This window comes from Crotalus tigris, unplaced genomic scaffold (genome assembly GCF_016545835.1).
Source record: "Crotalus tigris isolate CLP2741 ecotype Arizona unplaced genomic scaffold, ASM1654583v1 scf7180000019097.2288821080:1192077, whole genome shotgun sequence".
Taxonomy (NCBI): domain Eukaryota; kingdom Metazoa; phylum Chordata; class Lepidosauria; order Squamata; family Viperidae; genus Crotalus; species Crotalus tigris.
Window position 1 is genome coordinate 526,198 of NW_024097373.1, and position 15,700 is coordinate 541,897.

General features: G+C 37.5%; 1 protein-coding gene across 6 annotated transcripts in view; it reads right to left on the reverse strand.

Annotated features, from left to right (window-relative positions):
* LPGAT1 (lysophosphatidylglycerol acyltransferase 1) overlaps positions 1-15,700 on the reverse strand; it is a 73,924-nt gene that overhangs the window by 39,979 nt on the left and 18,245 nt on the right. The window contains exons 1-3 of one of the 6 annotated variants that reach the window (XM_039359639.1): positions 7,975-8,237; positions 6,237-6,461; positions 5,077-5,344 (exon numbers count right to left, since the gene is read on the reverse strand). In XM_039359639.1, the coding sequence (XP_039215573.1) occupies positions 5,077-5,314 (238 nt within the window). In that variant the 5' untranslated portion in view covers positions 5,315-5,344; positions 6,237-6,461; positions 7,975-8,237. Of the gene's footprint in view, positions 1-5,076; positions 5,345-6,236; positions 6,462-7,614; positions 7,680-7,711; positions 7,888-7,974; positions 8,254-15,700 lie in introns of those variants that run through there. The other 5 variants (XM_039359640.1, XM_039359641.1, XM_039359644.1 and 2 more) reach the window with 5 other exon arrangements.

Here is a 15,700-nt window from a genome sequence, read left to right on the forward strand (position 1 = left end):
ATTCAGACTAATAATTTTTTTGTGAAAACAATGAACAAGTGGAGATTTTGTTATCTGAGACAAATGTTTCCAAAAATAACTGATACCAAGGTTAAAGAAGGCATTTTTGCTGGTCCGCAGATCAGATGTCATCAATGACAAGCAGTTCAAGGATCTATTAGTGTGGCCAGAGAAAATTGCCTAGAAAGCATCCAAGGATGTAGTTGAGAATGTTCTTGGCAACGCCAGAGCACCAAACTACATTCAGCTGGTTGACAAACTTCTTCAGCATACAAGATCATGAAGTACAACATGTCACTGAAGATTCATTTTCTGCATTCACACTTACACTTGTAGGTGCAGATAGTGATGAACATGGTGAAAAGTTTCATCAGGACATTGCCATAATGGAAAAACATTATCAGGGCAACTGGAATCCACCAATGCTGCTGACTAGTTGGATTCAGCAAGATACATCAGACACCGAGTGCAAACAAAAAACAGCAGCAAAACACTGTTAGCCTTGTTGAACTCATGCAGTGTGTCAGAAACTTTATGCATTTAAATACATTATAGTCATTAAAAGTTAATTTCATATTTCTCAAGATTTCTACATAATATAGTCATTCTGAAACTATATTTGTGTTTAGTTTGAAGGGGTCTTCATAATCACCAAACATTTTTCAAGAAGTAAAACTTGAAAAAATGTGTTGTCCACTGATATTAATGACATTTCTACCAAAAAGCCAACATTGCAGTTTCCCATAATTTTGAAATAAGAAACCAAAAAACATATTTAAACTCTCATGAGTTGTTTGATGACTGCCATGAATCCATTGTATTTGGCAATATGCAAGTATTTAAAAACTTAATCCCAAACAATCCTCTCATGTTATAGCATTGGTGTGCCCATACATTTTTTTGCCATCAAAAGCCTGTACAAAATATTCAGTAGAAATGTTTACTAAAGGTATGTAGTAACAAGATTTTAGAGGATGGTATCTCCTAATACAAACTTCAAATGTTGCATTTACATCATGCTTAACTGGTTGGACTCTCCCTGTCATTTGAACTCAGTAGTCTGGACATTTCCAGTTTTGAAGGTTATTTTACCTGTGTATCCAAGGTTAATTACTAGTACTGTATTTTTACAAAGAGGGCATTTCGAGACTATTTATCTTCCTCAGTTTCCAAACCCAGAGAAAATAATTTGAATATTCATCATACAGCATAAGCTTCTCCTATTGTGTGGTCTCCTTTCTTTCCTCCTTCAAGGACCTATGAGGAGCTGGAACTGTACAGAAGGTGAGTAGAAATAAGTCTTTGCCAGTCCTATCTCTGGTGGCTTCACTACCAATCAATCTCTGTGAATTTTAAGTTTTAAATTATACGGAAGTAATAGTGAACAATCTACTATATAGGTAGATGGAAGGCTGTCCAAAATGACTGCTCCATAGCAAACTGACACTATTACCTACTTCTTGGTAAGTGTCACTAAGGTAGGTAACTTACTCATTGTTCATATCAGATTCAATTGAACATTTTCAAACTGGATTGATATAAAGTGCAAACCAAAATATCCTAGATATATATGACTGAATATTTATGATATACTGTTATGTCATATTGTTAACATTCGTATTAGTTTTACACACGGTATAAACCTGCCAAATTAATTTATGGAACACCAAACTAGTTTGAAGATGAATAATGGCAGATTGCCTTACCCAATACAGTATTATAAAGACTCATTTTTAATTATTAACATTTTCTAACAACTCTTATCAGAACAAAGTTGGGCAACTTTTGGGTGGCATGAACTATACTTTATTGCTCTGAAAATAGCACAGCCACATTTTAGGTTTCCACAACAGGTTTATTTTCTGTCTTAAACTGCACTACTGAATTTCAATAACTTAGGCTGCTAAAATTAATAGAGGTTGCATATAAACCCCTATATTGTATACTTTATTAGCTCAAACTTGTAAGATGAAAAACACCAACATACAACTTTTTATTTTGAAATGTTCAGATATCAGAGAAAAAATAGTACATTTTTAAAACAGATACAGAATCACAAGTAAGAGTTATGCACTTCCCTTCAAATATTTTAAAATACAGCCTTTATTTTTAAAATTAGTTATCTTAAGCATGAAGAACTATTACCTATAGATCAGAGATCTCCAACCTTTCCGGGCTCGAGGACCCGAGGGAAGGAGAGCAGCTTCAAAATTGGTGTTTGTGCGTGCAGACATACACATGGGGCCACGCACACTGGCGTGGCACTAGCAGCCCTGTTTGCACATGCTGCATGTGCTGGCACTGTGCGTATGCACAAATGGCTGCACTCCCCCACAGTGGCTAGCAGCCCATTCGTGCATGCACAAACGGGCCACATAAACCACCTGGGCTAGCAGCGCATGCGCAAACGGGCTGCGGACACATTCCCCCGCACTAGCATTCCTGTTCATGCGCAAGCAGGACCATGGGCGCTAGCGCAAGTGGGGGGAAATGCGCACCAAGTATGTGCACACCAGGCAGCCATGTCTACGGCCCAGTGGCCAAGAGCCCACAGCCCGGTCCTGGATGCGGACCATAGGTTGGGGACCCCTGCTATAGATCATGCCAACTGCAATGATGTGTTTGACAATGCTGCAGCAACAGAGGAATTCCTCTTTATCAATTACTTACTACCAGAAGTTATATAACTTTCTTTCATGCAGCATCCACTGATCATTCATGAACAATGTTGATTATGTGTGTATAATTCACAAACATAATTAGCATGGTAATTGAATATGACCTGGATGGCATGAAAATTACATGGATATAAAGCAGGTATTAAAATCATACTGAACTGTGCTTCACTATATTCAAATGAAGTATCAGCTAAAATACCATGGAATTTGGCCATCAACCTCACATTTTAAAATATTATTTCAGGCTTAGATCATAAGATAGAGAATACTTATTATAGATCTATTTGTCCCGAAAATGATGGAACAGCTTATATTCCAGCAATAATTAAAAATGATTCTATTAAAGAACTGGGCTGAAAATAAAAAAGTGTTTTATGAAGGGAGCAGAAACCAAATGTATAGATATGAACTTGGCAATATCTAATCTTGCATTAGCGAATAAAGTGAGTAAGTCACCAGTGTGATGTAGCTGCAAAAAAGGCAAATGCAATTTTGGGATATATCAACAGAAGTACGGCTTCTAATCTTAAGAAGCAATAATTCTACTTCAGTCCTTCTTATTAGATCTCACCAGAACTCTGTCATCTTCAGTCATTATACTTTATAGTTAGCCAAACTGGATTAAGCTCAAAAAATGGCAATGAAAATCATCACAAGATCAGAAACTACATTGTATGAGGATAGACAGAAGGCATTAGATATGTTTTGCCATAAGACAACTGAGAGGGGATACGAGAAAACATTTTTAAGCACCAGAAAAGATACCAATACAGAATATAAATATCTGTTCTTCATCAACCCAAACAAAAGATACAGAATGATGAATTTAGGTAACAAGACAGCAAATTTCAACTGAATATTAAGAATAAAATCCTAACAGAAAAAGCAGTTTAACAGTACAACTTATTCAAAGAGGCACTTTTGATTCCCCCAAAATGGATGAGTTCAGCAGAAGATGTGTACAACCAATTTATCACTGTTTTCATATGGATTCTTCCTTTGAACAGAGAACTGACCTTCATGGTTTAAAGGATTTCTTTCAGTTCTATTTTATGAGTACATAACTATCCTGTAACTATCTAGGTTATCACTTTGAATATCAACACTATTTAGATGAATATGACAATAAAACAATAAAATGAAATAGTAAAGCAGTGGTTCTCAACCTGTGGGTCGGGACCCCATTTGGGGTCGAACGACCATTTCACGGGGGTCGCCAAACAACGCAGTCCGCCATTTTTCCCCCTCTTCCTTAGCTGTGCTACTCCCTTTTATTCTATTGGCTTTTGAAAGCCAATAGAATAGACTCTCTTGAATAGAGTCTAATTCTATTGCTTTCAAAAGCCAATAGGAATTGTCCAGGCTGTCTCTGCCCTGCTGAGCCCGCCAAAAGTCCCATTTTGCAAACGGTGCTGCACCAGTTGAGTAGTCCTCGACTTACGACCGGTTGGGGGGTTGCGGCATTAAAAAGGTTGAGAATCACTGTAGTAAAGGATGACATTCACAGAAACATTTCCATAAACTATTTGTGATGGTTGTTATACAAAAAATTAGTATTAATTTCAGCATTCATTATGACTGATTTCACATGTGTCTGTCATATTTTAACCATGATTTATTGAACAAACCTGGTTAAATTCACACAGCTCATACACCATAATTGACAAATCACTACAGCTGACTTTGCACAATATGCTAGGCTACAAATGCAAACAAACCACCTTTTGGTTTACTCTGCTAAATATATTCAAGCTCTATAAGTTTCCAATCCACAAATTTCAATGCAACCCAAATAACAACATCTAGGATAGCATGCAGATTCAATATAACTCCTCTTCACCACAAACAATGAAGCTTTTTTTGTAAACTACTTGCAAATGAATCTGAATTCAATACAGCTTTTTTTCTCTTCAATATCAACTTTCCTTTTTAAAGTGTTAAATAAAAGCATGTTTAAGAATGCCTCTGAGGCAAGAATAGACTAAATGAGCTTCAGAACTCATAGACTTAATATACATTTTCTGTTGGAGAATCACTTTGGTACTGGGTTCTTTAGCTGCCATGTATACTTTACATTACTTTAAACAAGGCACAATAATGTGGACAAGAAGACAACCTAATTTGTAATACTCTAAGCATTTCTTGTATCTGTGCAAGAACATATGTAATTATTTTAAGAATATATTAATATGCTTAAACATAGCTGTTTGTCCAACATCCTTAACTGAACTATAGTTTAATTAACAAAAATATATGGTTTGCATAGCAAACTGTGCCATAAATTAACAACATAGGGTTCATACATGTTAGCCTAAATGTGATTGAGTGCATCATGTAATCGCTACCAGTGATTTATTCCTGTACATATAAACATTTCATATCAAGAAAATGTTCTTACCTGTATATCCTGCCCACCAGCCCCAGGATGCCACCATGGCTAAAAGCCATTTAAATAATACTCCTTCGATATACCAGAACCATTTATTATCCAACAATCGAAGAGGTTGCAGTACTATCATGTACAGAATATAGGACGGAATAGCAACAAGGTTATTAGCAACCATGAAGCTAAATCTTAACAATGCTTTCAGAAATATATAGCCTGCCCTTTGGGCCTTCTCCAAAGTTATAGCCATTCTTTTCACACAGAACCCTGTAGTCTTTTCCTACAGAATAAGAAAGAGAAAAATTACTCAGAATAAAGTACACAACTTCATGTTTTTTAAAAAATCCTTCCTAATCAAAAAGATTTTCATCTAAAAATATTAGCAATATATGTTGCCAGTATTTTCATTTTTTTTTTAATTCCCTAGATCACTACATAAGATTTGTTCTCAAATCTTTTTTTAAAAAGCATAATAAACTTCACTGCAGGCTACCAATCAGAATTACTTGTCTTTATTGTTGTTATATTCACAACTGCTAGAAGAAATCTTACAAAACTGTTCCTCACGGCCCTAGGGTTTGTGTTTTTACAAGGATATATATTTTACACAATTATACATTTACAAGGATATACATGTTATGTCTCAATAAGATTATTGAATATAAAGTAAATCATTTTCAATGTCTTAAGTATACCACAGCAGGCATACTAAAGAAATGTGCAATCTATTTGGTAACATAGAAAACCTAATTATGATATACAAAGGACTGATCTTTTGAGACAAAGAATTCCCTTTGCTTTTCTTCCATAAAAAATTGTAATGATGGTTTACATATTAACATCAAGAATATCTAACTCTCTTTATTTTGCAAGAGGAACTGTAGGTAAAAAGAAAAATTGAAAACATGCAGACTATTATGCTTTTAACTCCTAAATTACAAGAAGGAAACAGTGAAATAAAAATACAAAAGGAAGCACCAATTTAAATGGCAAATAGGTAGCAAAGGAGAACAAAGCCTAGAGACTCCATCCAAAAGAGACTTATCTAGGAGTAGGATTTATTAAATTCAATGCTTGTATCTGGAATATGTAGAATTCTAGTAAAGGGTTGGAGAAGGAGAATAGAAGAAAGAGAAACAGGCTCAGCCCACACTATTCACTGAATCGCTCACCTTCTGCTGCGCAGAGGAAAGGGAACAGGAGGGCCCAGAGAAGTGGGCCTGATGGCCTTAGCAGTAGAGGGGGGTGCCTTGATCGGTGGCTGCCGGTGAAGGAGAAGGAAGTGGAGGCAGTGGCAGCAACTCTGGTGAGATAACGGCGGTCTCATGGACATGGAGGTTGCTGGCCTAGATCCAACGGAATGGGATGGGAACACTCCCTATTTCCCGTGCACTTCACTGAGAGGGAAAAAAACACAAGCGGAGATACCACTGAAAGAGACTGAAACAGCACAAATGCCGGAACCAGCCACGTTACAAGGGAAGGCGCAGTCCAGAGGACCTATCACACCCTAAGAAGATTTGCACAATATTCGGGGCCTATGGCGATTCGCGCGCCTTCCCAAGAGAAGAGGCTGAATTCCGCCGCGAATCACCCGGCTGGTGTATCCGCTTCTCCTCCCGGGAGGAAGAGGGCAGCAAGCGCAACTCCCGCACCTGTTGGGGTATCTGAGCGCTGTGCGCCGTAAGACAGGAAAAAGTCGCGGAGGATCTCTTAAATTTCAGCCGCCGCTATCGAGTATTTCGGATCAGGAAACAGGCTCGAGCTCTCTGGACAAGCACAAGTTTGCACAGGCTTCAAAAAAACAACAGAGAAGCTCTACTCGTCCCCCGGTCAAATAGAGAACTAAGCCTACTATTCCGCGGTGCTCAGAAGCATTTACTCTGTTTAAGTAACGGAAGAGGAAGAGTAGCTCTCTTGAGAAAATTCTCCCTCCAAACCGTAAGAGTTTCACCACGTCGTAATAAAATTAACCTCCTCCCTTTAGGAGAGGTTGAAAGAGTAGATTTTCACAAGTGCCACAGCAAGGGATGCACAGACACGGAGGGGAGGCATAGAAAGCATCGGGAGTGACCCATTTTTACCTGTATGAAATTCCCTCCAAAATACATTATCACCTTACATTCACATGGAAAACTGGAATTTCCCCCTCACGTCCTCTAACGGCGCGGGGAGTGTTCCAATACGGGGGGAAAAGAAAGGATCCTAGCGGGAATAGAGCACATTCCGGGTCAAACCCGGCCACAAACTTTTAAAGGTTGGGACTGGGTCTCTCCCAGGAACTTGAATTGGCTCCTTCCTCCCGATTAGAAACTTCTTTCAAGGGCACTAACGGTGTGCCTCCACAGCCTCCAGTAAGAGAATCTTTCGCAAAAAGCACCGTCGCCTACCTAGGACACTGGTGGGTCGCTCTCCTGCGACCGACCACCGTCCCCACCCCCCCGGAATGAAAGCCTGAAAGGATCATGTTCTCTCTGGGCGGGCGAAGACATCTCCCCGTTTTGCCCAGAATGAGCCCAGATAGGCAACCGTGGACATGACGACCCTGACCCTTTTCAAGTTCAATCTCGGGCTCCAGGGTAGCTTCCTCAAGGGCGATAGCCGCCCTCCTCCTCCATCATCACCGCCGCCACGCCGCGCTGCTCACCCAGAGCAAGGGGAGGATCTGAAGAGAGCGCCAATGGGAAGGAAGCACCCCGACCTCGCCTCGGGCGACAAGAGGGGTCCTTTCAAGGGCGACAAGAGCCTGTCCTCAGCTTCTCCCCCAGGAAGGGTTACTTCCCAAAGAACCCCGGGAAAGAGGGCGGCAGCGGCTTGAAGGCTCCCTCACTTATCTCGCACCTCCGCCCCTCCTCTTCCCCTCTCGAGAGGCGCCACTCGCAGGCAAAGGATGGGTAGGGACTTTCGTACCTCCGACTAGGCGGTTTTCCTCCTAGGGCCGGTTCTGAGGAGCCCGTCGGATTCATAACGGTGGCCGCCAGGGCCCTCGCCCACCTCCACTGCCGCGAAGAGGCTGCGCCGTGACCCCTCGACGCCGCCTCTTTCTTTTGCGGCTAACTCGGCTCGCCGGCAAGTTTCGCTGGCTCTCGAGGAGGTGGAAGCGAAGGCAGTAGCAGGTCCTTCACTGCAGCAAGCCCCGCTGTCTCCGGCCGATAGCTCCCTCTAACGAGCCGAAGCTTAGCAGTCTGGCTTCGTCTATCCCTCCACCCGCCAGTCAGCCAAACTCCCGGCGGGCTGGGCCTCAGCAGGCCGCCTCCCTCGCAACTCCCCTCCCCGGTCCCGGAAGAGGCAGCCAAAGCGCGCCGTTCTTCCCGCTGAAAGGAACGCGAAACTCAGAATATCGGAGAAACGGCGACAAGAATTGCAGCCAATAAAAATGCAAAGAGATTTAGCAGCCTTCCCGTTGCCCTCAGACTTGACTGGCTGTACCGGCAGCAAGAAGAGGATATGGCCGAATGGCTGCCAGGGCGACCTGACAGCGCCATGGCCTTTGAACAGTTCGTGACTCGCGAGTCTTGAATTTAAAAAGTCCTGTTAGGAGATTAAGACTGATGGTGTAAAAAAACCCAGCCCCACCGCCCCAATGTCTCACGTGTTCTCTGAAGGCCCGGAGAAGGGAAAGGAACGAAGGAGAGGCAGCAAGAGAAAACTTGAGCCAGGGCCTATTGAAAGTAAAACTTAGTATTGTAGGCAGGAGTAGGCTGAAGACTGGAAAAAGGATAACGGCATATAGGGTCTGAGAGGAGGCCTTCAACAGAAAAATGATGGGGTTCAGTGTGGTAAGGATAAAACCTCTCACTGAGTTTAAGGATAGAAACTGAATGAAAAAGTTCAGCCTGGTAATCCAGCAAGTGAAATGGGATTAAAAAGTGTACAGTACAATTTTGGATATGCCTGCAACACCATTCTATAATTTTCACTGTTGTTGAAGATTGTTGGGCATGTGCGCATGTCTGTAGTGACCTGCATTTTTAGCTAAAAATAGGAAAATAGTTATTGCATTAGTTTTATTTCAGTTTATTACTTATAGTAATTTTCTAAGTATTTATGAGCAAACTGGCTCATCTACAAAGAAGAGGTAAGCCCAAGGAAGTTTCACAAAGTCTGCAAAAATTTAAACTTTAGAAAAACGCCAAAAATGGGATATTCTGCAACAACTCAGAGAAGAATTAGCAAGTGCCAACCGTTGTTTAGGGTCAAAACATAAAGACATTCTGATAGAAACAACTAACTGGAACTCTGAATGTTTTTCTGTATTACAATTTTAAATTGTTTTCTCTGTGAATCTATATGTAACCAAAACCACATAACGCAAAACAGCATAATTGCATGATATACCTTGGAAATCATCATACACTGAACTAAAAGCATCTTATGCAACATGGCCATTGTTTTACATCTACATTTTTAATGAGATATTGGGAGAAGAAAAATAAGAGCTGGCTGAATTAAGGTGAATTAATTTTCCCTCTTTGACTATTAGATTTGAATTGAAATTTGCAGCAATTTTTAGAGGGGCTCTGGTTTCAACTAAGGCTTGCAGGAGCACATGTGGCCCTGGAGTCTCAATCTATATACATCCTTGTATTAGAATACATTAAAATTCTTCAGTCAGTTATTTAGGTGGATAATATACTGGTAGTAGTAATTTGGCCAGATGTACTTTGTAAAATTATTTAAGTCAAAATTTATACTGTTTAGCATTTCAGCAAAACTAAATATTTAATACTTCAGGCTTTAATAATCATTTGGTCTGGATCTGTTACATCACTGAAAGTTCAAATTATGTTTAAGATCAACTCCACACACTGTTCAAGTGAGGCAACTCTGAAGCCAAGCTTTATCTTGAATTCCAAAATCTGCAAATGAATTAAGGTGGGACGTTAAATTTGATATAATTTATATAAAATATAAGATATAGTCATATTTGATAGTTTGGGCAAACAAACTTTGTAATCAAATCCTTATTCTTAAAATCACAAATATGTGACTGATGTTCATCCATGTAAAAGTTATTAATCTGCTTTTATGGTGCTAAATCACTGTTATACTATTGTGAAACTTCCACAGAGGCTTTGTTCTCACAATACTATTTGTTGATTTATTGAATACATCTCAGTTGATTGGGATTGAACAATTTTCTAAGCAACAAACAGTTATTTATAATCACAGCATCTGAGTTTACACAGCATCCCAGCAGCATAAAACAACCAAATTTTGGTTTAGAATTATGTGTGAACCATTACACATAAGCCCAATTTATTCAGTAAACCCCATCCAAAATAAAGTATATCTTAGAACTTTATGCAAGTTCAACTGTTTTTATGATTCCTATAGTCAGTCATTAACAATCTTTATTCAGCAAATTTAAATACCACAGAACATAATCATTTTAATAGGCATACATAGGAATGCACTATGACATGAAAACAATGATGTGTTTACATAAGCAATGCCATTTTGTACTTCAATCACAAATGACTGTCTTTCCATGCAAATATCTTTAATTCAATATTTGGTGTCTCTAGAAAGATTTATTTCTAGTATATACAACATTCCTGAGTATAAACTTGGAACCATTATTGATTGGTATAATTACTGGGCTAGGTGAACTGATTATCTGAATTTATATAAGATATGGTAGATTCCTAATAGAAATACTACTGTGTGATTAAGTAAATAGTTTGCTCCACCACTGAGAACTGCCAGCACTAAGACATAAGTAAAACTTACTATTTCCTCTATGGCTATTTGGCACACATTAAATGACAGTTTTCAGTTATAGCTAAGAGTGACATCTTTATATTCCACAACACTGATCTTAATAGATTTTGTGTACTTAATACTTCAACCAATTATTTTTAAATTAAAAATAAGATTATCACTATTACATAGAGTAAATTATTCCATTTGTATCATATAAGATAATGTGTTAATCCCTTCTACATTTCAGCTTTCAGTAAAGGAGGATATTTACTTTTGAAGAAGATAGCTATCATGGGGCATCATTTGACATGAACATTGATTACCTGTTCCTGTCAGTGAATAGGTTTCAGGTTATTTAGTACTTGACAATTAATGTTTAACTTATTTTTTCTAGTATTTTGAGTCAAATCACATGTTATTCAAGAGATTTAAAATTACGGTATAATATGCTACAACTAACATGTTTAATACTTTTATATTCCTGTCTTTCTAGTAAAAACTTCCCCTTGATGACAGGATGATGATCTTCTCTGCTAACTCAGTTGATCCATTATGCCACTGAAAAAAAGTGATTTATTTTGCTTCAAATAACCAGACACCAGTTTGATCCAGTGAGTCAAAATCTGCACTTAGAAGAACCAAGTCCATATCCTTTGTCTACCTGTATATGCAAGATTGTGGATAGGCTTTCATTCAGTTGCTCTCAGTCCCAGCTCCCAATGCATAAACAGAACTAAATATTACTCAATTACTCTCATAAAATTTTCTCTTTGTGTTGTTCACTTTCCTACTCAAATTCTACATCATTGGCAGTAGGAGGGTTAGTAGAGAAAAAAAGAACTTGATGTCATATCAGGTGTTTCATTTCTGCACATTGCACAAGAAAAGAGAAGTAAAATACAAAACAGCTATTTTCAGCAACAGTCTTAAATATTCAGTAAAGTTTAATTCTGAGTTTTCCAACTTCTTAAAATCAGGATGTGCTTAACTTTAATTCCCCAAAATTCCAGCTAGTATAGGTATAGGACATTATCTTTCTTAATCTGGAAGGAAGCAAGTTGGGAAAGGCTGATCTAGCTTAACTCAGTTTTAAAAATCTGACATATCATATATATGCAAGAAAATACACTTTCTACAATTAGACAGTCATTAATGAAACATCAAATAGGTATTGAAATTTACAGATGATGATAATACAGAAAACTTCACTTGCTATTGGTCAAACTGGCACAAATATATACTAAGACTTAATTCAGGAAGTAATTTTATTCAGTGAGCAAGACACCAGCATGAAACAATTATCAAATTTGTTTACTGCAAGTTAATTATACAGCTGCTGAAGTACAAGTTCCAGCTTGTTAATCTTTTTAAAAGAGAGTGTGAGAGAGTGCATAATGCAAAAGTACTCAAGTAGTCATTTGTATGTAGATTAAATCTAAATCTCACTTAAACTTTGTGGAAATTCTATAGTCACATAGGCTGGGTTATAACTTACTAAGTTTTAGCATTTTTGAATGGCAGGAGCCTATTTTAATATGAAAAGAAAGAGTCAGCCCATACTACATGCCTGTTAATTATTCACTATGGTTATTGTGAGTTAATACATATTAACCAGGGAGACAAATTATTATTTATATAATGCTATTTTCAAAGATTTTATCCTCTTCTTTTGGTATAAGTCAGACGATTAAGTCAAATGGAATGATAAATGATAACAATGACACTAAAGACAGTGTCAACTAGTAAAATAGACAGAAAAATGTGAGATATTTGAAAGAAATTAACTCCTTCAACAAGAAATGCTTTTTGGTCTATTTCTACAACAGTCTTCCACAAACTGGAGCAGGGTGTTTTATGGGAGACTGGTGAAAAAAGACAAGAAGGCAGCCATGACTGAGGAATTGAAGTCTCAATCTTATTTGTGTGACCAATTAGAATAGAATAGAGCTGGAAGGGACTATGGAGGTCTTCTAGTCCAGCCCCCTGCTCAAGAAGGAGAACCTATTCCATTTCAGACAAGTGACTGTCTAGTCTCTTCTTAAAAATATCCAGTGATGGAGCACCCATGATTTCTGAAGGCAAGCTGTTCCACTGGTTAGTTGCTCTCACTGTTAGGAAGTTTCTCCTTAATTCCAGGTTGCTTCTCTCTTTGATCAGTTTCCAACCATTGTTTCTTGTCCTGCCTTCTGGTGCTTTGGAGAATAATTTGATTCCTTCTTCTTTGTGGCAGCCCCTCAAATACTGGAATATCACCCGTATTTCTTCTTTTCTTTAGACTAGCCAAACCCAAGTCCTGCAGCCGTTTTTCATATGTTTTAGTCTCCAGGCCTTTGATCATCTTAGTTTCTCTTCTCTGAATTTTTTTCAAAGTCTCAACATCTTTTTTGCAGTAGGGTGACCAAAATTGGTTGCAGTATTCCAGGTTTGGTCTTACTAGGGCAGGGGTGTCAAACTCAATTTCATTGAGGGCCGCATCAGCATTGCAGTTGACCCCGGGGGGCCGGATAGGTGCGGCCAGGGTGGGCATTTGCTTTTTTCCACATTAAAGTTCATTTTATTGGATAGGACCCATTGTTCAAGTTTGTCAAGATCTTTTTGGATCCTGAGCTTGTCTTCTGGGGTGTTGGCTATTCCTGCCAGTTTAGTGTCATCTGCAAATTCGATGAGTTCCCTTTCTGTTCCCTCATCTAAGTCATTTGTGAAGATATTGAAGAGTAAAGTGGTTTTTCAGAAAGAATTAATTAAAAAATCCTTTTTAGGTTATTATACAAAATTATATATGGGTAAGAAGGTACAGAGTTCAGATATAGATAAATACTTACAAGATGCTCATTTTCTTAAGCTAACAGATGATCAGAGACAAGAGATTAATGGATTTATTACTTCAGAGGAAATTATTACAGCAATTAAACAATTAAAAGCAGGCAAAGCACCTGGCACTGATGGATTGACATCAATTTATTATAAAGTTTTGATTGATGAGATGATAGAACCTTTAAAGGAACTTTTTAATAATATATTACAGGGGTTAGAGACTCCCCCGTCTTGGGGTAGGGCTTTTATATCCTTGATTCCAAAAGAGGATCAAGATCTCACTTTACCAAAAAATTATAGACCAATATCTCTTGAATGTAGATTATAAATTTTTTTTTTCAAAAATTCTAGCTAATAGACTTATGATTGTATTGAATCAAGTGATACATATGGATCAAACAGGTTTTATAATTGGAAGATATATGAAGAATAATGTTAGGCAAATTATTAATTTAATAGAATATTTGGATAAAAATTATCAGATTTCTGTAGGATTGATTTTTTTAGACGCTGAGAAAGCCTTTGATCAGTTAAATTGGCAATTTATGTTAAGACTGGTTGAAGAAATGAACTTTGGAGATAAAATTTTACAGGCTTTTCGAGGTATTTATCAAAGACAATCAGCACAACTTATAGTTAATGGAGGTTTATCTGAGGTATTTCAAATTGAAAAGGGGACTAGACAGGGTTGCCCATTGTCTCCTTCGTTGTTTGTTTTAACGTTGGAAAATTTGTTGATAAAAATTCGTGAATCACCCAAAATAAAGGGAATAGAGATTAATAAAAATGATTATAAATTAAGGGCTTTTGCAGATGACTTGGTTGTTACTTTGTCTCAACCAACTCATTCCGTAGTGGAGTTGTTACAATTGATAAATCAATTTGGACAAGTTTCCGGTTTTAAAGTTAATAATAATAAAACTAAAATATTACCAAAAAATATGACTAATTTGGATAAGGATACCTTGGTTAGATTGACAGGTTTTGAAGTTGTAAAAAAGGTTAAATATTTGGGGGTATTTTTATCTGCTTTTAATGTAAAATTGTATAAAAATAATTATGAAAAGTTGTGGTTTAAAATACAGAAAGATTTGAATGATTGGAAAAAATTGCAATTATCTTTGTTGGGGAGAATTGCTGCGGTTAAAATGAATGTTTTGCCAAAGTTTCTTTTTTTGTTTCAAATGATACCTATGTTAAAGAAAGAGATAAATTTAGAAGAATGGCAGAAAGGTATTAATAAATTTATTTGGGTGGGGAAAAAACCAAGAGTAAAACTTAAAATTATACAAGATGTTCGAGAGAGAGGTGGACTCAAGGTACCGAATTTGAAACTGTATTATGATGCGGTGGTTTTAACACTGATTAGTGATTGGATTAATCTAACAAATGTAAAGATACTCCTTTTGGAGGGATGGCATGCCTATTTAATATATAATAAAAAGGTGGATAGGGTTTTTAAGTCTCATATTTTAAGAATTTCTTTATTGCGAGTTTGGAAGAAATATTATAGAACAGATTCTAAAATTCCATTGTGGGCAATTCCAGGGCATGCAATAGAAGGAATAAGAAAAGGAGTGAAGATGGATAGTATTTCTTATAAAGAATTACTTAATTGGGATGGGAAAAATTGGCAATTAAAATATATGGATGAATTATTACAAGAAAATATTAATTATTCTTGGTTTCAGTACAGACAATTATTAGAAAGGTGGAGGATAGATCAAAAAGTGGGTTTGATCAGGGAGGATGTGAATCTGTTGAAACAAATTAAAGACCAAAGTCGAACTCATATAAAAAGAATTTATGGTGTTTTAGTGGAATTGGATTCAGAAACAGAATTAGTTAAAGATTGTATGGTTAAATGGGCTCAAAATTTTGAAGAGCCGATTTTATTAGATACATGGGAGATAATTTGGGTGAGGAATGTTAAATTTACGCAAGCTCAAAATTTACGAGAAAATTTTTATAAAATGTTTTATAGGTGGCACCTTGATCCACAAATGATGTCTCGTATGTATCCAAATCTGCAGCCTAAATGTTGGAGATGTGGTTGTTTGGATGCAACGTATTATCATATTTGGTGCTCATGTAAAAATATAAAGGCTTTTTGGAT